Raw genomic sequence first — 27030 nt, 5'->3', positions numbered from 1 at the left:
ATCAAGCTGCAGGAAAACAAATGCAATTTATTTTGACAGTTCAGTCAAAGCATTACCATATCAAAAACAAACTCAGTTGAAAAACTCCCTCTTAAAAAACATCATACATAAAATGCTTAGGCACCTAGTATGTGTCTTTTTCTCTTTTTATATAGGTGCTAAAAATAAGTGTTAACTCATAACAGTGGAAACACTCCAAAGGTATCAGTGAATTCAAGTTCTAATTACAATTAAAGGCCTCTGTTTAATACACCCAGTGGCTAGTTGATTAGGTACACCTGCTTGCTGATGCTAACAGACTGCTCCTCCAAACAGCCAATCATGTTGCTTCAGCTGAATACGTGCAGCATGCTGACTGGGTCAGGAGGTTACAGTGGCTGAAATGAGTGCCCTAAGTGTTTCTGAATGTAGTGTAATTATTGGTGTCGGGTGTGGTGATTCCAGCATCCTCCTGGGATTTTCACACACTACAGTGTCTACAAGCAATGCAGGCTTAAACACCATGTGAATGAGGGAGCTCATTAAAGGTAACATGCAAAACAAAGAGAGTACAGTGGTGTTCAGTGTGGCTTCACTGAGTACAGCCACCACTGAAGTGGTTTAGGAAGAAAAAGTGGCCCCTATTCGGTACTAAATAGGTGTACCTAATAAAGTGGCTCCTATTCGGTACTAAATAGGTGTACCTAATAAAGTGGCTCCTATTCGGTACTAAATAGGTGTACCTAATAAAGTGGCTCCTATTCGTACTAAATAGGTGTACCTAATAAAGTGGCTCCTATTTATTACTAAATAGGTGTACCTAATAAAGTGACTCCTACTTGGTACTAAATAGGTGTACCTAATAAAGTGGCTACTGAGTGTAATTGTTCTGGATTTCTGGGGCAATGATTCTCTCTCTGACCCTGAAGCCGAGCGTGGTCTGTTGTAGCTTCAACTGAACAGAAACAACCAGTCATTAGTGTCAGGAAGCCTGCAGTGCTGCTAAAAGGGCGTTAACACAGCGGTAAGTGTGCCATGAGCCTGAACCAAATGGGCGTCCGTTTTCATGGAAATTCGGAGCAGCTCACTGCAGCTGGATGAGCAGCCTGCATCGTGCTCCGAAATGTAGAGCGATGGGATAATAATATGTTTGGTGATTCTCTCGGTGGAGTAAAAATAGTATTGTCATCGGGGTCCATGGATTGCTGCACCATTATGCAAGTGCAAAAACGAAGCGGTTGGATGTTAAGTGAATCCATGCAGATCCATTGGTCTCCTCGTTTTCATGTGCTTCTCTGATATAAGCAGAACTCGGAAGTGTTATTTAGCATGTCAGAGACTAAATATACAGTGCATGGAAACCCCATTGAAAATAGGGTTAAGACAAGGCTTTTGTGGCATCTGTTCGTGCACGGCGGCGAGGGACTGATGCTGGAACTTGCTGGATATTCATTAGGTTTTGAAACATCCATATGCAGGCAGTAGTTAATCATTAGTTACACTGACCTTTCAGAGGATGTTTTGTGTTATAAAACTGCATCTATCTCCTCGAGTAAATGAATCTGTATATCATACAGAATAGACTAGTACATGGTACTGTACAACGACGCAGGACAGAATAATCAGACTTTTTCTACCCAGTTGTTATCCAAATGAAGTTGGACCTTCTAGAAGGCTTACAAGCTACAGAACATGTCCAAACCGTGCCAGCTGCAGTACTTAAATGCTTGAGAAAATTCAATTTGTTTTCATTCTTGAAGTATTTAAAATGTTGTGACCTAAAATGGTTTGGCACATGCATACAAATTGACATTTGCACACACATACACATACACACATATTTACATATAATTATAGTACATTAACAAAATGAACGTAGCTATACAACAAATTCACTACGGTATAAATGCCTGTCAAATTTTCTATGGCCGTAGTTGTGCGACATTACTGCTGTGTTTCCTGCACGTGATAAACAGCTGCTTACACAGGTGCATTTTTATTGAACCCTTCCAATGTAGCCATGATTTTATATTGCACTAGTTTCAGCAGGTGGCAAGTCTTCTGTCTGATTCTGATCTGATCCTCATACAAATTTTGTCACTGGTGGATTTACCATTTTGATTTACAGACTTGAAAACACTGCAGTCAAACTAGTTCAGACATGGGGGCTTGGTACCTTGGATCTCTAAAAGGCTTCAAGCACTTGATAGCAGTTTTGTTATGTACAAAGAACTTAAGTGAAGACATTATATAAACTTGCCATTTAGGATCAAGATTTGCCCCCTGGTAATAAATAATGCACTTAAGTTTCTTGATCTTCCTCTAATTCTTGGTATGTTTATTGTGGATACTGAACCACGTCTTCCATCAAAAATGCAGGCTACTGCCTTCCAGTACTTTGATAATTAACGGCTGTCATGTTCAACCTTTATAAAAAAAAAAGGAAAAGCAAGTCCTCTTCACATCCAATGTTTGGCTTTCCTGTTCTTCCCTGGTCTTGAGATGTTTTAGGCAATAATACACTGGAGACAACAATGTATTTGACATCAAGAAGTCATTCATACAATAGTCTGGCAGATTGTCACCAAGCTTGAACCGATACACTTTCACACGAAATAGATCACTTGACGCTGAACAAGTGTCGTGCTGGAAAATTTCAATTGAATGACCAACAAAAGTTAATCCTTCCCATAAAAGTAGTAGGCTAAAATTTTAGATTGACTAATGGGTCCTCATTTTGGATCAGGATCTATTACAATGAATTATTTTGAGTGATTTGACTGGCAATTAGTGTGCATTAACACATCGTGGCAAGACTTCAGCAACTACCTTCCCCACTTCTCCCTTCCCTTTTTATCCATACATCTGGTAAATCTGGTTTGCTATTGGGTAAGATGACTGGTAAGTCTCCCTGGCTTGTTCTACCTCTCCCCAAGGAAGAAGTCTCGTAAACAGTCTCCTTCAGCGACAGACGCAAAGTGTCCCTCTTGCCATTTAAGTGACCTGGTTTCAGCTCTCTTACAGTTTCTTCTAAAGTCTGTGGGACTGAGGGCCCTGGTTCAATATCACTCAGGCAAGTCTCGTTGGAGTCCTCCAGTCCATCAAAAGAACTCTGGGATGAGAGGAGCCGTCGATGGGGGTGGTCCTTGAAAGGACTTCGGGTGGTCCTCTCTGTGGGTATTGATTGTTGGTGGTCTGGAGGCTGACTGCTGACGATATCCTCCATGCTTGAGGAGGAGGATGTTGAGACATTCCAGTGTTTACGGCTGCCAGACTGACTCCGGCACTGCCTGCATAAGAGTCGTTCCTGGGTCAAATTAGTTGGTGATGCTACCACTGGTCGGAGGGTGTTCTCCTTGTATGGAGAGGAGGTCTGTAGGGCAGGAGGTGGGTTACAGACTTCAAAGTGCTGACAAGATAAGTCCTCGCTGTCTCCCTCAATGCTCAGCGCTTCTATATCTCCCCTTGGGCTCAGGCTACGGAACTGAATGTCATCCGAGAGGACAGAGGGTCTGTTGGACAGTTTGCTGGTGCATGTGCTGTTCTCAAAGCTGTCGCTCATCTGACAGGCCAGAGGCTGAAGCTCATACTGTTCTGGCTTCCTCCCTTCGCTTCTGTGTCTCTGTCGCTGTCGATGCTGCCCCGGACAGAGATGTCCACCGTCACTTCCTTTTTCGAATTCCCTTTGCATTCTGGAATGCCCCCCACAGCCAAAAGACCCATTAGCTGCTGCATTTGAGGAGGCCGGCTCTAAGGCAGAGCCAGGAGACAGCATGTTTTCAGTACCCTTTTCCTTGTACTGCATATTCGTTCCTGTACATGGCAAAAATATTTGCCCACAGTTCTTTTGTGGTCCGAAAAAGCAACAGAGTGACTGGAAGAAGAAAGTGGCAAATCCACAAGCCACACACTTCACTAAGAGTAGGAAGATGCCCAGCTTGCGAAACAGCAGTGCCGTTGCAGGCAGCATTATGACACCCATGCAGAAGTAGGCACCGGCTCCTGTGGCAACCGGACAGCCCATTCTCTTTAAGGAGTGCGCTACCCTTCCAAGCCGATCCGAGTGTGGTGCCAAGCTATAGGAAATGCAATAGTTAGCAGCAAAATCAACAGAAAGCCCAGCAGCAGCTGATATAAGAAGGGCCTCCAAGCCACTTAGTTGCCACTCTAGTAGGACCAGGAGGCCAGCCGTGACAAAAACACTTCCTCCAACGGTGGCGGTTCCATAAATACTCAGCGGAATATTCCAGGTGGTCAAGAGAAGCATGGCGAAGGTAAGGGCTACTGAGAAGCTTGTCACTACCAGTGTTTCCGAGCTTAAACATTGCTGGAGATCGTAGAGAGACAGTTGGCTTACAAACCAACCATTCCGAAGTCCAGTTGGCGCACTAGATATTTCTTTAGTGAACCATGTCTCAATCTCCTTGTAAAAATGTGCAGTTTGACTGAAATTGAAACTGTAGAGTTGGGTCGTCTTAAACTCTATAACTAAAGCTACTGGACGGCCATCTGGGTCAAAACGAGGTCCCGCTGTGTCAGGCAAGTACCCTTCTGCGTGTCTCTCAGCAGCCATCATGGCCAGACACTGCTCAAAAACAGTGGGGAGGTAAGGGAATGGGATATTGTTGCAGCAGAAGTTAAAAGCATCCTCATTCTCAGAACAGCGTCTAATAGACACCCAGTGTAGTAGCTGTTCAACAAAACAGATATTGTCCCATTTGAATTCCCCCTCAGGGGATGAGGAAGGCAAATAGAAACTCTGGTTTCCGATTCTTCCACACAGGCCTCGCAGCCACACTTGAGCTTCTGGGCTGCTCATGTTAAAGCCTGGGTCCGTTGTTAAGGTACCATTGCTTCTGGGGTTCAGGTGATCTCCATTGTCTACTGGATGGATGCCCCAAACGAGAGTGATTGTCATAGGTTTGTCCTCCCCACTCTTTAGCCGCTCAAACATGAATTGGTGACGGTATTCCAAATCGTACCTTTCAAAAGGATGGCTGGAACGAAAGAGCTGAGCCACCTTACTGTCTGAAAAAGGGAGTTTCATTCCTGGGTCCACAAATGTTATGTAAGTTCCACCCGCTGCTAATACAGCAAACCAACAAACCCAGATATATCGAAATTTAACCACGCCACACGGCAGGATTTTTAAGAAGAGCAAATCCGAGGTGTCAGACAGTCCCCGTTTCAGTCCCCTTAGTTTCCGAACCATTGTGAATAAGCATCGCTTCCTCGAGCTTGTGTCCCAGAATCCTCTGGGGCCCAAAGAACAGCAGGGCTTCCCGGGCAGCGCAACTGTTGCAGAGTAACGCTCACGCAGGATAAGGGAACAGGGCAACCATACCAGAGAGAAAAGAGTGCTGATTAGAGAGGCAGTGCCAAGATAGACTGCAAAACACCTGATGGTAGTGATGCTGCTCATGTATCCTGAGTAGAATGTGGCACTGGCCGTCAGCCCCGATGCCAATATCAAGTATCCCCCCTCTTGAAGAACCCGTGTGACCCTTTTTTCTAGCGACGCAGGAGGCTTCTGGGATAGCTGGAGACGCCAGAGGTCTATGAACGTAAATGCCTGATTGGAATAACTCCCCAGCAAGACCAGAACCGCAGCAATGTTAAGAAAAGGGAAGAACGTGAGCCGGAAAGCGACTTTATAGAAAAAATAGGAAGTAAAGAGCGACACCATGATCGCCGCCAAGGACATCGCCGAGAGGAAGAATGACCGCAGATAGAGAGCCATCGTCAATAAAAGCATCACTACAGCCAGCACGGGATAGACTGAGTCGCGAGCCAAATAGTATTTGAAAAGCTGTTCTTTGATGCCCAGATCCATGCCTGTGATTGTGGTGTTGCTGTATGTAAGATCACGGCCCTCCAAATTGTCCAAGTATATCTTCAGCATTGGATCTCCTTTCTCTACAGGCAGAAACAGAAGGCTGTATTTCAGTGAGGGGACTTGATAACCTGTGGTCTGAGGTCCAAGGAAGTCCTTGTCAACCAGGTAATGCAAGATCTGGTAGACTGCGCTGGAGTGCTTGCACTGAGATGGCACTGATGCACAGTGACCCATCTTGCTCCTCTCGGTGCAGGATGGTGCCAGGCTCCTGTCGTGGTAGTAGGGGGCACACTGTCGAAGTAGAGTCAGGCTTTTGGATACCTGGAGAGCAGTCAGGCTGAGGCAGGAGGTAGCGTTGTTCAGCACGGCCAGGTAATTGCCCAAAGACCAGCTTGGGCAACACATACGATTAGTTGAGGCTCCGCCTGTGTCCGGTCTGTCTTGTTCACAGAGATCTTGGAAATGAGCATGGGACCGGATCTGAAATGCAGAGCAAGAATGAATCATCGTTTGGCAAGCAGAGCATCCATCCATCTATCTTTGATAACCACTCATTCGGTACAGATTAGCAGTGAGCTTGTAGTTAATCTTAGGAAGCACAGGGTAGAAGCTTGTGGACACAGTATATGGGATGTCAGGCAGTTTGTGGGACACACAACCATACACTATTACAGATACAGAGACCTGCACAAACATGAAAGCCTACTGTCGCCACAGAGAACAGGACTGGCATTCAGTCCCCCAACCTTTGAGTTATGAAGCAACAGTATACCCACTGTTAGAACTACTGTCCTAAAAATAATCTGTTATGAACCAAAATCACAACATATACTTTATAAAAGACAATATACTGTAGCAATACATTCCAACTTCCAACCAGTTACCCTGGTCAGATTGATGGAACAGGCATTTATTAGTAATAAAATTTGCCTGTGTACTCTTGATTAAATTTTCTTATGGGTGGTGATGTACAAATTTAAAAATGCAATTGAATTCATACATGTGATTAATTAGCTGTAAGTGTACGTAGGAGATCAACGTAGAAAAAAGGCAGGCTTTAGATCAATTCTACAAAAGAGGTTCTTCAGCAATCCAGACATCTACTTTCTCTTGCCTTTCCTCTTTGCATTGCCTTGTTGTTTATGGAGCCTCAAAAGCTGTTTTGTGTATGTTGAGTATGTTTTATCTTGAGTGTGTTAGTCTAAGTGAATATTTTTTTGTGTCTTTTGTATCAAGCTTGGCTGTGGTTCCACTGGAATACCTGATTGGTTGTTGGTCCTGTTGAGGTTCTTCAGTGTTTTAGGGATTACCAAATGGATTTGAGTAAGTGGAAAGGAAGATGCTTCCTTGGAAGACCACCTACATTTCCAACCTAGTGTAATCCCTAAAGCCAGGTAAGTTGATAACACCATCTCCGCAGCAACTAATTCCATGTAACAATGCTGTTTTTACTTAAAGATCAAAGCGTCTTCCCTTCCACTTACTCAAACCCATTTGTTAATCCTAGAGTTGGATGTCTTGAGACCGGTCTTGAGACCACTTGTACGTGGTCTTGGTCTTGTCACAGTCTCGACGGTCTTTGGTCTTAGTCTCGAATCTCTTGGCCTTGCTGTCTCCGATCGACATAGTGGTCGGGAGATTTGGAGCGAAAAGTATCCATGACACACAATGTAACGTTCGATAATGCAACATTATTATTATTTCGTCTTTCGTGCCCTTCAAATGCAACCAATCAATGATATACATGCATTTTGTTGCGATTCAGACATTGGCACTCATCCAATCAAAATACGTGTTATATGCGCAAAATAAGTGTAGCGCTAGTTAAACGTTAGATCCAGCATCGCAGGCTATAAGTTGTTGCAATCTTTAGTTTTCCTGAAGTGCAATCAACCACTATTTTAAAATGTGAACTATTTTCTCTCTCTCCCTCCTCTCTGAAAATACGCCTATTAACAGTGATGCTCTGTTTTTAAGTATTTCATCTAAATGTATTAGTTTATCAATCTGTTATTTGTCCATAATGTCTGTGTTCTATTGTTCTTGCCCGACTGAACAACAGGCTTGATATCATTGGCAGTGTGTTGTAATCACATGCCACTGCAGACATCAAGATGTCAGAATCTTTTAAGCACTTGTCCTTATTTTTATTAATGCACAATTTGATGTGCAGTTTGTATTGGTATATAGTATTTGTAGTTTGCATTTGATTCATGTGACGTGTGCACTTGTCTTTATATTGTTTGATTACAGTATTTTACTTAAAATGGTGTTGACTAAATAAATGTGACCATTAACGTTTAAATAACATCTGCATATCACGTTGTGTTGACTTAACAGGCCTAATCCATTTCAGGGAAGTTGATATCATACAGTGTCATTTGGCTAGTACTGCTACAATGGGACATGATGCAATTTCAAATTTTATAATTGTGTATCTTCAATTTGATGTTACAATTTCTTCTACAAATTAAGTATAATTGAAACCAGTTACATATTTCTCATTCTTTAGACAGTTGTTGGAGGTGTTAGCTGTTTCGTCAGATGACTTTGGGACCAGTCAGTACCCGTCATGTCAGTCCTCAACAGCACACAAAAGTTAAGGGAGTCTTTTTTTTCGGTCTCGGTCTTGTCTCGACTTTGTCTTGGTCTTGACTCGGTCTGTCTTGGTCTTAGTCTTGGTCTTGTCTTGGTCTCGATACCCTCTGGTCTTGGTAGTGTCTTGGGTCTTGGTTTAGGCGGTCTTGACTACAAGTCTAGTTAATTCCTAAAACACTGAAGTACCTCAACAGGACCAACAACCAATCAAGTATTCCAGTGGAACCACGGCCAAGCTAGATACAAAAGACACAAATAATACTCACTTAGATTAACATACTCAAAATAAAACATACTCAACATACACAAAACAGCTTTTGAGGGGAACAAATGTGGAGAACGTTTGCATCCCCAGCGTTTTCTTTTGCGCTCTCATTGCATTTCCTCAGCTGCCGGAGACATGCAGGGAGTCTGGGCTATGTCAGGATTCTGGATAGCAGGAAAAGCGGAATAAAAGCACCCCTCCGGGAAGAATGAGTTGAACAGAAAACCTTCCTGTCTATGGTGCGGGAACATATGAAGATATTCGACATTGATATTAACAAGGCCGTCTGCATATGGTTTTATCTGCTAAGGGGGGCTTCTGACATTGCCATCTCCATCTCATTATGCAGATTCCTTTTTAATTTAGAGTCTGCCAGACGGTGCCGGAAATATCCCTATATTTCCTTGCCAGCGACAAAGCAGATAAAACATGTGAAAGGTCTAGAAGGTACAAAATGTATTGTTACACCTCGGAATGTCTGACAAATATCTCCCTGCCAGTAGCGACTGTCTTCCAGCTCCATAAATAAATCATTACAGTTTCTTAAAACAAAAAATAAATAGAGGTGCCGCAAGGAATCTGAGGAAATTGTTCACTGTGGAGAGTGTCGATGCGATCCAGGAGTGAGGATTCCCCCACGGAACGTAATACCGGTGAGGAGGAGATATCCGGGGATCTCCATTTAAGTGTGGTGTGGCTCATAGAGAGGTGAATGAGCGGGAGCAATGCCTCTGGGACTGGGTGATGGGCAGCAGATGGAGCAGTGAGTCACTCACCCTAGCCTGCTCCATCTCGCACATGGAGCGGATGGCCTTCAGGCTCCAGAGGCTGGCTGAGTTTCCGGAGCGAAAAACCAGCTGGGCGTAACGCTCTCCTGCGACGAGCCAGACACGTGGGGGAGAGAGTGACGTTTTCCGCATCGGGGGGCAGAAAAAAACACAACGTATGGTTGTCAGCAGGTTTTACTGAGACTTCAGAACTTGTTCAAAGAGGAATGCATGATTTATCCAGTCACAAGACTGAAAAACAGTGTAGGCCTAATAGGCAAATGGAAAGCTAAATCCATTATGGGAATGTCCCACCAATGAGCCCAAGAAGCAGGGATTCCCACCTGGGGAGTCGCAGAAGAAGGATTCCTGAGCGAATGCCCAGTCCAGCATTCTGCGAGACCGTCGCTGGTGCCGCCCCACGCCCCGGCTGGTGTCCTGCCCACTACCGTGACCAAAGCTTCATGGAGCGGGGAACATGGAAACAGGACTACAGTGTCACACTGCAGATACGACACACAGCCTCCAGCTGCACTACCTTCAAACACAACTTTCTGTCTGTTGTAGTTAGGTTGCTTAGTTTATTTTAGAGCAGTGTTTCCCAATGCAGTCCTCAGGGACCCACAGTCAGTCCATGTTTTTGCTCCTTCCCAGCTCCCTGCCAGACAGTCCACATTTTTGTTAGGATGCTGGGAAGGAGCGAAAACGTGGACTGACTGTGGGTCTCCGAGGACCGGATTGAGAAACACTGTGCTGGAGCAAAGCTCAAATTGCAGGTGTGCTTCTGGAACAGAAGTATAGAAAAGCGACATCCCATGGTGGTCTGAGCAAGAGATCGGAATAGTGACTCAGATCTTATGGCTCGCTTCCTTTCCACGAGCCATTCAAAAGAATGGCTCATTGTTCTGTTTTCTTTGTTTTTTTAGGGGTGCGAGTAACTGATTACTAGGTTTATCTGCAAAATAATCGCTAGAATAATAATAGAGTAAGACTTGGATCAGATTCAGACTTCCCACCAATATAATTTAATTTCACCACTACATTACTCATATTGCCAGACCTAGAGCCTTTATCACAAAGCAGAGTTTCTTGCTTAGCTGGATGACTTGTAGGATTTAAGGTACCCCAGTTTAAATGCACTTTATCTTCGTTCATGTACATTTAGCCCAGACTGCCTTAAATCCAACCAGTTATCTGGCTAAGCAAGAGTTCCAACTTGGTGATACAGGCCCCTAATGTCAGCAATCTGCCTTGTAAATATTCTACATGTATTCTTCCACATATCCCTCTGCTTTGTCAGTGAATTTACTACTTACAATTTTTCATCTGTAAGAAATGTGTGATGTGAGCAAAGTCACCTTGACTTGAATGCAATACATGCAAAACTTAATATTAGAACTTTTTATTGGCAGAAATCCTGCTCATTCTGCCTTGTAGGAACCTACCAGTTGTTACTGGCTGGTTCTCACTGTTCACATGAAATTTGGGCACAATGATTAAAAAAAATGGTTCTCCGAGACAACTGGGTTCCCTTCGCTCATACCAAAGAGCTGTTGAAAACAATTGGATTGTTCATCAATGTAACGTTACTAGTCTGAACCTTAAATAGTTATGGTGGCTCCCAGACATACAGTCAATTTTCAGTCATGTTTATTTTAAAGCCAAATCTACCAGTTCTTCCATGACTACTCTCCCACATTACTATTGTATAATGAAATTGACCAAGAGACCAGCCCTGAATTATTATTTGAAATCTGTGTTGAACACGGTCTGCTTCAGCAACAGATGAATGATTGGACTCATTGACTGAGAAAGCAGAGTGAGACATAATTAACAGATCCATGATGTCATGAGGTCTGCGAGGCGCCCTACTTCCGGGCCCCAGGGGCCGTTCATACCCGCCAGCCGACTTTCCGGCGAGATTCTGTGGTAAGAGAGATAGTGGCTTCCCCGGGCCCGTGTTCTCCTGCAGCTTGGCCCAGGCGGCAAGCCGGTTCCCGATGTCCGTCCCGCGTGGTTCTAACCCCTGTGGAATGAGTACCCAATTGTTATGGTAACCAGTCAGTGTTGTCACGGGACTGACAGTTGTCAAGGGGAGAACACGACCAAATAGGAAGTGTTTTATTATTATGTTTGCATAAAGAGGGAAATGTTAACATTGGGCTTGATCCCTTAAACACAGCACACCCCAGGTTCTTTCTACTGTAAATATCCAACATTTAGACAGCGTCTCCATTCGTAAGTAAATGGTTCTGATAAAATCCTGAATATTATCAAAGTGTCCTGGAGTTAAATCATTTTTATGCAGTGGATGACAGTTATTTGTGCAAATGGAGCTTCTGAGGTGGGGGACCAGGTGAAAAGCCCAATCATAATTCAGAGACGGCCGCTGAGCCACTGGCAGGACTCTTGCAGGAGCACAATGACCCGCTTGCATCATCCAATTCCCAACTTGATGTCTAGGCGGAAAAAGGGACCTAAAATTATTTTAGATTTGAACTTTATTCACATGGGGATGTGGGGGGAGGGTGGACTGTTCCACTTACACTGATGAATTGGCAAGAGAGAGTTGAGAAAGGGCTGCTTGTAAACGAGTGCTCCCATTGGCTGGGTTAGCAGCAGGAGAAAGGAAAGCACGGCAACCCACCAATAAGGGGTCAGAGAAGTCTGGCAGTGGACCAATCAGGATCCCGGCTAAGGAGCATCCCAGAAGAGCGATGGTGCAGCTGATGAGGACCGCCACGGGGAACTCCACTATAAGCTGGGAGTAGCTGCCAAGCAATGGGGGGGGGGGGCGTGCATGATTTTATTAGAGAGATGCAATTACAGAACTGACAGCTTAATGGCTTCCACATTGCGGCTGCGAGATGAGTGTCAGGTCTTTTTCCCCCCTTTCTTCCCCAAGCAGACACGTGTTTTGGAAAAAGCAGCGTTTTCTGCGACTTAAATTCATTTCAGCCTGCTCGCTGGCAACCGGAGAGCTTTCCGGAATAACGACTGGGCATGTGTTCTTCGGAGGATGAACTATGCAGCTCAGAATTTTAAATGGGTTCAGTTCAGCTAAAGCTCATATGACTCTTTTTGAGTCTAAACACAGAACATATGTGATAGTGCCTCATGAAGAAGATGATTGACATGTTTGTTGTGTGAAACACTGACCTTCTTGGAATCCTGCATATCCCTTCGTGGCTAAAATGAAACAACAGGCATGAACACGATTAGTTTGTTACGTTAATCTTTGCTTACTTTCCAGTGTTAATTGTGTACAATAGATGTAGGTCATGCGCAGGATACATTTTGCACCTGACTGTTACTACATGGTGTTGCAGCGGGTGGTGAGCGCCGCCTTCATGTGATCCCTGCAGCCAATGGCAGTGCACGGTGTCGTGGCAGGAGGGCACGTGGGAGGGGCTGCAGCCACGGGCAGTCCTGGTGGTGTCTGAGGAGCAGTCAGGGTGGGGGCTGCCTGTCATGGAATGCAGGCTGGGACAGGGGCTGCCTGGGTCTTTCTGCCGGTGCCCGCAACAGCGGCACCGCTTTGGATGGGGAGAGAGGTGGGAGCAGTCCGGGGACACCTGGTGGTACAGCTGGGACGAGGAGGACATCCTCACCAGGCTGCAGCTACTGGAACGGAGCCCCTCTGTCTGTAAGAGTGTCACTCTGGGTTCCATAGCTGGGCTGTCCGGAGGGCACAGTGACACCTCTGGTATTTCACTGTAACTGCACACAAAAACAGACACATACCGAACATTTTAACATGTAGAGCGGTACCTCAGAACTCCGGATCGAGTTGTGATCGAATTTTCCCCATAAGAAATAATGGAAAACCAATGAATTGGTTCCCGGCCCCAAAAAATTACACCTAAATATGTTTTTTAAACACAAAATGAACCGGATAAAACAAGAAGAGCATATACTGTACTAAACACATTTATCAAAACAGTAATTTGTACAGTAAGAAAATAAATGTATCAAAACAATGTGTCCTGCCCCAATCGTCGACTCCTTCCATGTACCACGCCCCCTCGTTAACCCCGTGTGGAATCCCCATGTGATCAGCTGTTTCTGGTTGTTGTCATTAGTCCTCTGTATTTCGCCGGCGTTTCAGTTTGTTTCCCCAGTCCGGTCATTGGCATCCTACACAAGGTGTTCCATCCATCAGTGTTTCTCAACCGCTGGGTCAGTTTTCAGTGGGTTATCAACAGAGGTGGAAAGTTCAACCAACCAGTTGCATACTCTTTATACTCAACTGATCAGTTGAAACAAAACATTGGTCTGGACTTGGACTTTCTGGACCTGAACTCCCCCCCCCCCGCCCCAGTCAATAACTTTTACTGTAAGTTTGGGTCGGGACCTTCTGACCAAGGAATAACGTGGGTCTTAGGGCTAAAGCAATAGCCCAGTCTGTGGTTCGTGGGATTAACTCCATACCCATTGCGGGGATTTACAGATGGTGCATCTTTGCCTCTCATCCCGAAAGCTCATGTTTCTCAGGATGCACATTGGAATGTAACAAGTTAAAAAAGCCATAAATTACTTCAAAAAAAAATAAAAAAATAAAAATCCGGAAGCACATTTGCTCATGCTAGGATAACATTTCGCCCGTTGATTACGAAACCTGCTTACTGAAACAAATTACAAGTGCGCAATACAGGTCAGATGACAGCAATGGAACAGGAGAAGCATATTTAAGTGGCATTTAAGAAAAATCTGGTTCCAGGTTTGACATTTAGGTAACACTTCAGATGAAAAGCTAATACTGAATATGTTGTCTAACTGCCTTGGTTTATTGTTAATAACCCATCACATATAAATAAACCTTCATTACTTTTAATGGGATATATTCAGTAATTAAGCAGTACTGCTAATAATAAACAGCTAGAGAATGTTATTATTGTCAGAAGGGGTCATCTGTCTTCCATGACCGTTTGCACAGTACAGAGTCACAGTGAACATGGAGCCTGTCCCAGAAACATGGGGTATGAGACAGGGGACAGTCTGGATGGGAAGCCAGTCTACCTGTATGGTCTGCAGAAAGAAGCTGGGGTACCCACAGCAAAGTGGCACAAGAAGAACATCGAAACTCTGCACAAAGAATGGGGATCGCATTTAAATTCCCAAACTGCGAGAGCTCAAGGTTACTGTGTCACACAGACATCATGGATGCCATGAAATTTAGTTATCTGCTAAATCAGACAGAATTCGTAATTAGCATTAGGTCAAGAAGACACATTGAAAACAAATCTAAGCATATGATTGGAGCTAAGAATTCCAAATTGCAGCTTAAATTCTAGCATGAATGCATGCCAGGAGTTACGGAGGCCAAAGCAATGGACTTTTAATTAAACGCTGTTTGTTTAGGACCTACGAGGGGCACTGCTGTAGTTCCAAGGGACTTGTAACAAAGAACGACCAGCTGAACAGAGGGATAAAACTGTAAGCAGCTTCAGGTAACAGCACTGGCTAAGCTGTGGACAAAAGTCATTTCATTCACTGCTCATGACTGGATGTTCTACAGCAGAAAATGTAATCGCTATTGTAAAAGGGGAGGTATATATGGGTGGGGGTATCTCAGCAGGATTGCCTCATATATGTCCTCAGGCTCCACTTCTACCTTCCAGTTCCAGGTGACTTGCAGTGTGTAAACATTGTAATATGCTTTCAGGGGGCAGTTTCTGGGTATTGGTTATAATGTTATAAAAGGCTGCCTTTTCTTGCATGAAAAAATATGGCAGAGTCAAAATATGGAAAATTAGTGTAATTGAAATGTTTTCTTTATCACTGTATCAGCATTTTGTCAAGTTTTGGCAGTAGTTCCTCGCATTTAGGACACCAGCATTACCTAATGGCTGAATCTTATAATCTTTTTTTACTTCAGTATAAAACGGTGCAATTCTGTCCAGCCACTCAGAAAATCCTGAAACCTATATGAGAATAAAATGTGGTTGTAATTACATAGTATATGTTGCCTAAAATGTATACAGCAGCTGTTTAAAACATCTGTGACAATTAATTAGAATTTCCATAATGGTCCATCAATCATATCTGCCTGCTGTCGTAGCGATAGTAGCTGGCAGGTCAATAAAAGAATTTATTCAGTTGTTTCCAACCCTGGAGGCTACAGGATTGCTTTTAGATGGGGCTGAGTGGGCTCACAATGGCCTCCCCATCTCCTAGGCGACAGGGCAGGTAAACAATGGAAGAGAATGCCTTTGAAGACCAGCACCGATGCATTATTTGCATTCCTGAAAGAAGAGCTAATTAATCATAGCCCCAGTTATTTGCCGCCGTGCATTTGAAAGTGGGTGCCTTTTAACAGAGATATAATTCTTCAAAACTGTAAAACGCAAATGTACAAGGTACCAAATGAGATCTAAAGTTCTGGTGCCACTGGACCGTAACACAAGTGATCATCTCAGGCAACAGACATCCCAGGGCTGGACGTCCATCTGCATCCCAGAGGGATTGCTGCCTTCCAGACTTCCCTGTGAATATCATTTGATACCTTGGAGGCCAAAAACGAGATACTGGCCTAAAAAGAAGATGCCCGTCAGCTCCCTCATGCCCACTCACATTCACTGCCGCCCAAAATGTGGCTCCGCCGTGACAGGCAGGTTCAAGATGGTGACCGAGTGCCGTGTTCGCTATGCCTCCCTCTACAGCCCTGGGGCATGGTGAAGGTTCTCTGTGGCAGCAGAGATGGTGACCTCACTTGGCAGCGTCTCTCTCCTCACTCAGGGACACCGTACACAAGTGTCACATTCTCAGCGGGCTCTAACCAAACAGGAAATGCATCGCTGCAGCAGAGCGTGCTTTAAAGATACGTACGGTTGGAGTTCATTCCTGGCTTTTTGGTATTGTGGATGGAACCTGACAGGCACCAGAGCACATGGGTAGAAAGGTGGGGTTCAGTTTGAGGGTCCAGTCAAACCCCCCCCCCCCCCCCAGGCCAGGCTGAGACAGTCACTTCCTGTATTTCTCCCAGTTACCAGAAAGATGGGGACTGCCGCCTTTAGCATGGGGTGTAGGGATTTACGTGGTTGAACCATGGACTCACATCCAGTTCCCCACGGCCTGTCAAATTTGCCCCCCCCCCCCCCCTTTATTTCAGCCTTCTCCGGGGGGTGTTTTGAGGGGCCGCTGGGCGTGGTTACCGGCAGTTCCAGCGGGTGAGAGAGAGCAGCCTCGTAACGCCGCCGTGGCACGCGGAGGCAGACAGACGGCCTGACAGCTGTTTCTCTGCTCCCTGAACTGCACCACGAGCACTTCTCTCCGAGTTTTCAGCTAAATCATGTCTGCTGGCACAAACACCCACTGCTATTAACAACAAAAAACCAAAACAAAATGAAGACATCTGTCTCCGTTAGCCAGAATTCTACATACTCCCATTCTAAGCAGCTTCAATCAAGTATGAGCTCCATAAACTAACCCGAGTGCCTTGAAATGCTTGTCACACCTTATTTGGGAGCATCCATCTCTCTGTGACTGATTAGAGTCACACTGGGCCTGTTGTTCTTATTGATTATGTACCATTCCAACGACGACCAGAGCTGGACATTTCAGGACCAGTGAGTAACAATCCAGACTAAGATTTTATTTCAACCAACCAGTTGAGTACTGTGTGACTGTGACACTGGTTGGTTTAAACAAAATCCTGGTCTGGATTTGTACTTTCTGCACCAGAAATGTCCTCCTCTGCTGATGACACAGTCACATGAGAAACAGAGGAACAGCAGATTGTCGATAAACTGCAAAGTACTGCTTGTTTTATTCTTTTTCCATGAAAAAATACTGCAAAGAGAATCTATGGTACTCATCTACAGTCAAGCGAAAGCCTTCATTAAACCAACAGAAGACAGCAGGAGAAATGAATACTGTTTACCCAAAAGATGTAGCCGTATCTCTCGAGTATCTCTCCTGTATTTCATGTGTTTTTGCTCGGCAGGCTGGGAAGCTAAAAACTCCATTAGGGGCCTTTGTTTGAGACAGCGGCGCTGCAGTGCTCCTGTAAATCCCAATCCGACAGGCTGAACCCAGACGGCCAGATGATGGAGGCGGAGGCAGGATTCTTCACACTGCAACGCGAGACCAGGAGCACAGTGTTACCCATCAACAGGGCTCCTCACACCCATAGAAATGCTCTTTAGCACTGGAGGGGAAGAGATATCGATTTCTGAGATTTGATTTGACTGTGGCAGTGTGCGAGGGCCACTGCTGAAGCGTCCGGATGGGAGCTGCGAGGGCATGTGTGCAGTGTGGGTACCACGTGGTTCACGTCCTGATATGAGTTCGAGTAAGTGCTTAGGTTAAACACACAGAGGCACTCCTCCATCCATCTTCTACTGACCCAGCACCGGATCACAGTGAACCTGCAGCCCACCCAGAGCGGCACAGGGTACGGGACGCCCAGTGCAGGATGCCAATCCAAGGGGCGATTTTGGGTAATCGAATCACAGGAAGCTGGAGCACCTAGAGGAAGGCCACAGGGATGCTGGGGAGAACATGCAAAGTGGCACACACACACATACGCACACAGAAACACATGTTTGCATTCACATGTTTGTGGGGAATCTATTCATTTCTATGGGAAAACTCTATTCCCACCCATGACAACCATAACCCTAACCCAGCCCTAAGTTTAAAAACAAAGCCAAACAAAACAGAAGCTTTTAGTTTTTCAGTTGCATTCATAGATTGTTATAAAATTGAGTAGGACTTAATAAATAGTCCCCACAATGTCAGAATAACAGGTTTTTATGTCATTGTGGGGACATTTGGTCCCTACAATGTAATATATACATACCCCCCCCCGCTCCACACATACTGAGGCACCATGCCACCCAAACACAAGCAACCCGCAGTGTCACCAGTTTACCCACAATTCAGCCACACACCTGTGTGCTGTTGGGGAACTTGGAAGGGAGGCCGCGAATTCGACACGCAGGGAGCAGAGTCAGACACGGCACGCTGGCCGCTCCGAGAAAAAAAACAAAAAAGGTTTAGCAGTGCCTCTCAGACGCGGCTACATTCACACCGATTCTCTGCAGCCCAGCGTTCCCCGCTCCATGGCTGGCGCCCAAACTTTGCCGATGACTAATCCCTCATGTCTTTTACTACCAGCCGCTTACATTTCTGGGCAGCATAACAACAGCAGACGGGCGATGGGAACGTGAGCCGGCGCCGAGGCTCATGGGAACGGTCCGGCGCTTAACTCTCCTCACATCGTACACTGAGGGCTCACAGAACTTGGCTCCTTTCCAGCTGCTGGGCCGGGCTCTTTCTGGGCCGTGGGCGTCACATGAGGCCCCAGGTGGGATGGGGTGGCGGCCTGATGCGGCCGGAGCTGTCAGTCACGCTCGGTTCTGACGGAATCTCAGCTCCAGCTGGACACTGAGGCTGCTCGCTCTCCTCAAGGCTCCCTCAATCTACCTCCCACAAAACCCTGCATCTCCACTGGCCTTGCAGCCCCCCCCCCCTTATCCCCATAATTAAATATTATCCATGGCAATTTGCTTCTTTGGGAGAACAGACGTCATGGGGGAGGCCTGAGAGGAGCCTTGGCAGCCCAGCAGAGCCGAGCCCACCTACAAGCCGCACAGCCACCTCCTTGGTTTTGTCCTCCATTAACAGGCGTGTTTGGCAGCCTGAAGATAAAAGCTGCCTTTCGATGCCCAGGTGCCCCGTCCCAAAGCAGCTGGACCTGTTTCCTCTTCTGTTCACCTGCGTTAATTGATTCACTGAGGCTGGTTTTGTATTCGCATCTGAGTTACTGGATATACCAGACATATAAAAAAAAAAACACACAGAAATGGTTCATCCCACTGTATGCAATGCAAAGCGAATCCAGAGTCCCTTAAGGAAAACATTACATCCTACTCAAGGCTTCATGCTGTGTATTCTGCCTGTTAATCAAAAGCTTGATTCTTCACACTGGCTGAGAATCTGAATTTGGCCGTCATTACAAGGGTCTTTCAGCTTGGAACCTTAAAGCATTCAAGCAACTAAACAAACCTCCCTTCCGGTCTTACCATTACCAACCGCTTTTCAAGAGAAAATAGTTGAAAAGGTTTGTTTTTGAAGATTTTCAAATGAATACTGATAAGATTGGAAATGCAGAAAGAAGCAGCTTTGTTTTCTAAATCCAATTAAACGCATTCTTTGTTATTATTTTTTGTTAATCCCCTAAAACTCCAATGCAGCCTCAGTTAATAAAACAGAACTCTTGACGCTGCTGCACAGCCTGTGAAAAACAAACACTCTGCTCTACATGAGATCTGATCGATCAGTGTTTTCTTGGCCATTAATCTTCATTCACTGAATTGCATTTTGTTTCCCATCATAATTCAGCAGTTATGAAAAAATGTACTTTACATTATGCTAGATCAACCAAATAACCTACTTTTTTTTAAAAAAAAAGTCCATATTTGCACTGTCTATATTGATATTTTTTGAAGCAACTACCAGTTTTAAGATTAAATGGCAATTAATCAAATAATATTACCTGTATTTGAAAGGCAAGATATATATTGTATGAGCACGTGTACAGTGGTACCTCAGTTCTCGAACTCATCAGAACTCAAATTTCTTAAAAGTCGAACCAACCAATTTGAAGAAAAAAAAAAACAAAACCTAGAACTCGATCTGAATCTCAGAAGTCAAACCGTGAACACCGACCTAAGATAACTTGCACAAATGAGTCACGCAGCACTTCTCTCAGCGGAAACAAAGGGTAACGCTTCAGTCTCAGCCTCATATTCGCTGTCATAGCATCGTGCATGTTTACACTAGCTGAATACATATATTTAGACAGCACAAATACATTTAGACAATGATAGACAGCAACAGTAATTATTATTATATAATAAAATACATTTAAAAATAAAGATTTCTTATTATTTTAATATTAATAATAAACCAATAATACATTTAATTATAATATTGTTGTGCCCAGTGGGGACAGAACGGAGACAAAGGCGCAGACGTCAGGGTATCGGGGAATACGGGGTTTAATTACAGGTAAGGCAGGCAAAACACAGATGGAAAATACAATGCCGGTGTTCTGTCGATATATGCTGCCTTGTCGAAAAATGCTACCGTAGTGCTAATCGATAGCCCTAACCCTAACCTCCCAAAACCCCTAACACCCTTACCTTAACCCTAACCCTAACCCCTAAAACCTAACCCTAATCCCAAGACGGTGGAACTGCACATGCGCAGAAAGGCTCGATAGCACGTCTCGATAGGTAGTATTTTATGACAGAACACCGGGAACCAATTAATTGGTTTTCCATTATTTCTTATGGGGGAAATTCGATCAGAACTTGAACTTTTTAGGATTCGGTCCGGTGTTCTGAACGGATTAATTTCGAGTTCTGAGGTACAACTGTATATCATTGTTTTATTTAAATTTGTTTTAAATCACTTAATAGAACTATCAAAAAAGTAAAAAATACCAAAAGTCTTGTATTTGGGTTGGTTACTTATGGTTAAGGTTAGGGCTGGGTAGAGGTTAAGGGTGTCGTGACTGGGATTAGGGTTCTTCCCAAAGAAATGAATGGAGAGTCCCTGCAAAGATATGAATACATACGTGTGTGTCTTAAAGCTTTAAGACAAGAAAATACTTTACATTTTCTTCTACATTAATTTCTCTTTCATTCTAATTACCACAACAGCAGATCGCTCAGTACCTCAGAGGTTTATGGACATTGGACCATATTACTCTGGTCCAAATCTAGATCTCGCAAATGTGTCACGCAAATGTTTTGGATACAAAACATTTTACTGCATTAGTGATGATTAAGGGAAACTACCCAGTCAGGAGGATAGTGGGATTTTGGACAAGGACACAGATTAGAGGCCCCAGAGCATTTTAGTCCATTTATGTCTGTTAGAATAAAGATGACAGGCCTAGAAGATGTGAACGATGTAGTACAGACGCAGTAACCCTGGGTGTGATGATCGGCAATAAAAGTCAATAATGGACATGAAATAATGAATGTCGGAGTGACCAGGGACAAAGACATAGGATCTGAGCCACAGAAGCTCCCGAACATAATCAGTACCATCAGGGCTTATCATTAAAAATAGTGAAGAAGGACAAAATTTTCCTTAAAAAAATCCATAAGTGGGGCAGGCTGAATAGCTCGTATCATTCATGTTGTTTACTTTGTAAAGGAAGAAAGACCTCAATCAGCAAAATTGCTCTGGTGAGGAGGACGGTAAGCAGTGGGTGTTTGTTCAGGGTAAATGAAGTCTGACGAAGGTCCACCACCTGTTGTTTTGATCCATGAACTTTTAGGTGAACTGGAACAAGTGCTTAGGTGCAGCATATGCCAGCTTTAGGGGTTTCTACTGTCCTAGCTGTAGGATCCTCTCTGCATGTGTCCGTTTGTGGCCGCATAGTTCATTCTCCATCCACTATGTTTTGTATGTTGAAACAAGCAATTTTTCACCATGCTAGTAAACACAGGTCATTTTTGTGGACGTGCCACAAGTGGTGCCATTAACTGACTGTGATGATTAACAGTGATGCTGAGTGCAGGTCTCGTAATTAGCGGTTTGTGAGGTTTCGGCGTGCCTCCTCAACGTGACGAAGGGGAGACGTCGTGCGACAGTGGATTCTGAGCTGAAATAAATACTTCCGGAATGATAAAGTGGCCATTGGGAATTATTGCGGTATCACCTTTTCTAAAAGCTTAATAAAAGATTCATATAAACAGAAATCGAAACATAAGGTCAAATTATTTAAAGTCAAATCCTTTTATAATTATCATTAAAGACTGCTCCAGACATTAAACTCTTTTTATTAATCGTGATCTGTTACAACAGTTGTGTCATGCTATTGTTAGCAGAATTCCCTTGTTTGTCAGATTCATAATTGCACATTTCACGCAGTCGCTCCATTTGAATTCCTGAGGTCACCAAAAACACTCTGCTTTTATTTAGCAGCCTGTATCACATGTGTGTACATTTGTAATGAGTCCTGTCTGAAAGCGCACTAGGGGCTGTGTAACTACTCACTGCCCCTAGGAGGCGCTCTGTACCACCATGGCACACACTGCCATCAGTGCCACAGGGGCACACAGCTGGCAGTTTGGGGGGGGGGGGGGCGGGTTCCCGCACTATGTACTGTATCTGCATGCTCAGGCACCCCCACAACCCCCCAGAATATAGCAGGAAAGCCTCTCAGATCTCACTGTCCAATGAAAAATGTCCTGGCCAATCAAAGGGCTCGTCAAACTTTTAAGAAGGAAGGGATCTTGCGTCCATCCATGTAATGTTTTCCCTGTTAGATGCATTTCTGAATTTCATGAGCCAATGAGCTCTGTTTCTTTCTGATGTGCCGTCATGCGATGTGTGCTGTTGCCCAGGGATACTCAATACTCTTAATCCAGCCCTGCATCCATCCAACCAGGCCATACCTGATCAGAACTAGGAAGAGAGACTAATTAAAGCGCATTGTTACAGCTCGGTTACAGCTTTCGCCGGTTTTCTACTGCAGACGGGTCGGCTCGGTAAAGGCGTCGCTGGGTTTGGAGAGCGACGTAAAACTGAAGAGACACTTATTTACTGGTCACACGGTGTACTTCCTGATTTACTATGTACTCAAGTCTGTGAGAATTATTATTATCAGTAGTAGTATTATTAGTATTATATTTTACAGATAGATAGATTGCATTACGAATCCATTCCATTCAGCCGTTCAGACAGGAATTTTTTAAGCAGGAGGTTGGACATTTTCAGGTTCTGAGTTATCCAGAATGCATCAATAAAACGCAATTTGCAAATCTACTAATAATGAATAATGCATAGAATATGCCCTTTTGTCCTTCAGATTATCCCTACATATTGACGCAGGTCACTGGTATCTTTGTGCCTTACATCCAATCAGATGGTGGTTGATGCCACCAGCTTGGTTTAGTCACAGTTTTGCAGACCCATGTCAGCCAGGGTACGGTTTGGGTACAGCTTGAATAATTTACAATGGAACGCAGAGAATATTGCTTGGGATATTTTCCCTGTTTGTAATTCATGAATTGCAGTGAAATTTCCGTCAGTGCATGGCACGGTTCAGGTACGGCTCGGTTCTTGGTTACAGTGGAAAAGCATCATAAGTGAGATGGAGTATTGCTTGATAGACATTCAGGGTGTTCTCCTCCACTGGTGGCCGACCTGGAGAGAGTGGCTGAGCACTCAGGGGCAGGCTTGCTTCGTAACCACGAAGGCCATTTTGTATAGCAGTTTTAGGCATTTCTAGATGTCTCCCATGTGAGATTTAGCTACATGCCCAAAGTACATTCATTAAAAAAACAAATATAGAAAGAGCCTTTGTTTGGGACTGCACCCTGATTCAGGACCAAGTAGGCTGGGGTGTCATACTCTACAATGGTTCAGTAATAGCAGTAGATTAGTCCCAGACGGGGCTGGTGACACACTCACAACTGAGGCAGCCATTTGTAATACGGCCAATCCCAGGAAGCTATGCTGAAAGGCTGGGGCTCACCCACTGGGGAGGAGCTGAGGAGTGTCACCATCCACAGTAACACAGAGGAAGAGACCACAACTAACAATGCAGCCAAAAGGCACTGTACTGTGTGGGTCTTATCACATGCACTGAATTTAAAAAACAATTGGCCATCGACGTCCAGTGCTTTTGCCTGCAACCCCACACAGGGCTGACTCCCAGCCACAGCTGTGCTTTCTCACGCATACGGTGTACTTTAATCTTTCATTTTGTTTGCAGTTGGTGTGTGTGTGTCTGGATTAGGTTTATATAACATTGTGGGGACCATTTTTCAGGCCCCCACAAAGATCTGTGACTGCAATCAAAAACACAAAAAATGGCTCGTATTTTGTTTGGTTATTTATGGTCAAGGATGGGGCTGGGTAGGGGTTAAGGTCGTCACGTTAGGATTAGAGTTTTCCCCATAGAAATGAATGGAGAGTCCCCACAAAGATATAATTACCAACCTGTGTGTGTGTGTGTGTGTGTGTGTGTGTGTGTGTGTGTGAGAGGGAAACAGGAGGTGGCTTTCCTAGAGCCGTTCTACAAATTCGAAATTCGAGATAAAGAGCAGACATGAAATGACAGGCCCAAGACGGCTACCTGAGACCCCATGCAAAGGGGGGGGGGGGTGCTGCCTCTGCTTGGCAGTTTCCTGTCAGCGTGTGGTGGGGGCAGGCTCCCTGTGCAGTGTACTGCTGAGAAATAGCAACTAAACCACACACCTCTCAGCCAGTCAGGGTGACCAATTAGAAGGTGCAAATCTGGCTGGGGCACTCGGTGTTGAAAATGTGCTCTTTACCTTTGCCTTCTGAGCAGTGAACTTGAGCAGTCTGAGAATAGGGTGTCATATCCATAACTGGCCGTAAGAACCATATCCCGTAAGAACCACAGTGGATGGTGTTTAGCATGGCGTATTTACAAATAACATAGAGATTACTGCTCTGGGTATATTTTCTGTTTGTAATTCATTAACTGTAGTGAAATTTCATTTTGCCTCAACCCTGAATCTAGTCTATTCACAATATGATTCTCCCAGAGCTAAATGAAAGATCTGTCAAGTGTAATTTGATTGCCAGAACTAATACGTGCAACAGAGCTAATCTGGTTAAGAAATTAAGGGGTTAGATGAGGCTAATATTTTTCTTCGGGATGTTTTACCACTGATACAACCATTTTCATATTTATTATTATTATTATTGTTATTATTATTATTATTTGACAGATAGATAGATAGATAGATAGATAGATAGATAGATATATAGATAGATAGATACTGTAGATAGATAGATGCATAAAAAGAGCATGAAATCTCATTGCATAACTGCCCAAATATCTCTGTAATGTGTCCAAAGTACATTCAGCAAAAACATGTTATCATATGGACTGCTGCATCTCAGTTTCCCTGAGCAGCAAGCGAAACGCCGGGGGCACCTGTCAGTTCCGTTTCCACCTCTGGATTCTTTAGATGCATTTTTTTTCTTTCGCTGCTTTCTGCTGCTGAACGGAATTGTACCATTTTGCTGACTCCGACAGAATTTATTTACTGGGGAAACGTGGCCCGGTAATTGTTTCGTGTGATATAAGACCTGCAAAGAGTGACTTCGTTTTTTTGTCGCTCAGGAGGTCGTGCATCCCTACCGAAATGGCACCCTGCAGGCACAATATGAACGGATGCAGAGCAGGGCACTTAAAACACTGTTCTATTGTATATTACTCTTTGTGTGATTTCTTCTTTTCCATGAGACACTCAAGCTTATATGTATCCCCAGATGACCCATAAGGATTTTATTTAAAGGTGAAAAAGGTAAAAAAAAAAATACTTGACGTGTCGTCTCACTGTATTATGTATGGAGCATGACAGTGAATCTCCCGTTGTCCTTGTGTAAATGACTATTATCTGTTGTCATTAAGGAGATAGTAATTACAGTTTAGTTACTTTAAATTTAACACGTCCATCTTGGATTTATATATTTAAAAACTGTTTTTATTATTACAGAACTTGTAATTTGTTGCTGCTATTATAGTGCATTATAAACGTTATCATCCTAGGCACAAAAATGGATTTAAATGCAACTGACCAAAATAAACAATATCAAGGGTCGCGAACCACATTTTATGAAACGATTATTATCTACATGTCCGTTCGCTACTGCTTGCGGTCTGTTCTATATCTGTCACTGATCAAGGGAGGGGACTAGCAAAAAATAATGATAATAACGTTATTACAGCGCCGTGACAAAATAGTCAAATTGATTATGAAGTAATAATATTCTAATAGGTAACTATTCGAACTGGGTTGGTATCTGTGTCCACTATCCGGGGAGAATGTTATACGATTCGATAAATGAAATTAAGAGGGGGGGGGGGAGCATGACTTAACGCATAAGGCGACGGTGCATGCATGCTTGACCACGCTAAAACATCGAGTGTGATCAGATCGCTGTCATTAAAAAGGGGGAATTAAATGTGTAATCCGTACCTCTGTGACGCTTCCCGTGCAGGTTGCTCAGCTGTTGGAGAGTCCATCATCATAACATGAGCGTTTTCTTCCAAGGAAGCCTCCATTGAAAAATGCCCTACTCTGCAAAATCAGTTGCCTCTAAAAGATCTAAAACACTGGGAGAATAAATATGTACACGTTGATCGCCGAGCAGGATGTTACATACGAGCATGTAGTATGTCGGTATAATTCTCCAAAGCTGAAATGATGTCTGGCTCAGGCTTGTTCGCTATTGGACGGCGCGAATGTGATGACCGCTAACGCTACTGAGAAGTTAAACGGCAACTGGTCCTAGTCTATGCCGTACTAACGCTAGTGGATCTCTCAGAGGATGGCCTAATCTAGATTACTTTCTGGCTTCTGAAATTTATATAATTTAGGCAAACAAGTTAAGGAGCTGCAGAATCTGTTGGTTAAGTTGTTTAGGTGGAAAACAACATTTGCGTTAAAAAAATATTTCAATAGTTCTGGGGTGACATTGTACGCATATTTAATAAAAAATCTTGCATTAAACAGGGATTTTGATTAAAGAGAAGGGGTACGCAAAGCGAATTTTTCGTCCATCTCCACAGCCAGTTA

General features: G+C 44.1%; 1 protein-coding gene across 2 annotated transcripts; it reads right to left on the bottom strand.

The window, feature by feature from the left end:
* Positions 1 to 7: 7 nt before the first annotated feature.
* Positions 8 to 26746, bottom strand: disp2 (dispatched RND transporter family member 2). Of its 2 annotated transcripts, none has more exons than XM_072699316.1 (8): positions 26431 to 26746; positions 12749 to 13165; positions 12605 to 12634; positions 12093 to 12216; positions 11344 to 11471; positions 9790 to 9905; positions 9455 to 9552; positions 8 to 6295 (listed from the first exon to the last, which is right to left on the bottom strand). In XM_072699316.1, exons 1-8 carry the CDS (start codon positions 26514 to 26516, stop codon positions 2798 to 2800), a joined length of 4497 nt encoding a protein of 1498 aa, XP_072555417.1. In that variant the 5' UTR covers positions 26517 to 26746; the 3' UTR covers positions 8 to 2797. The 2 variants fall into 2 exon arrangements, with proteins under 2 accessions (XP_072555417.1, XP_072555418.1); XM_072699317.1 differs by lacking the exon at positions 26431 to 26746 and adding an exon at positions 17328 to 17454.
* Positions 26747 to 27030: the final 284 nt, after the last annotated feature.

This window comes from Paramormyrops kingsleyae, chromosome 14, assembly GCF_048594095.1.
Source record: "Paramormyrops kingsleyae isolate MSU_618 chromosome 14, PKINGS_0.4, whole genome shotgun sequence".
Classification (NCBI taxonomy): domain Eukaryota; kingdom Metazoa; phylum Chordata; class Actinopteri; order Osteoglossiformes; family Mormyridae; genus Paramormyrops; species Paramormyrops kingsleyae.
The sequence above is the reverse complement of the archived record's forward strand: the minus strand, read 5'-3'. Positions and strand labels throughout refer to the sequence as shown.

Bases quoted from the DNA above. Each gene is read 5' to 3' on its own strand.
- disp2 (XM_072699316.1), bottom strand. From the start codon at position 26,516: ATGGAGGCTTCCTTGGAAGAAAACGCTCATGTTATGATGATGGACTCT. The intron at 13,166-26,430 runs GTACGGATTACA...TTTTGTGTGCAG, and splicing joins GCACGGGAAGCGTCACAGAG to TTACAGTGAAATACCAGAGG. The intron at 6,296-9,454 runs GTGAGTGACTCA...TCTGCATTTCAG, and splicing joins GCGAGATGGAGCAGGCTAGG to ATCCGGTCCCATGCTCATTT.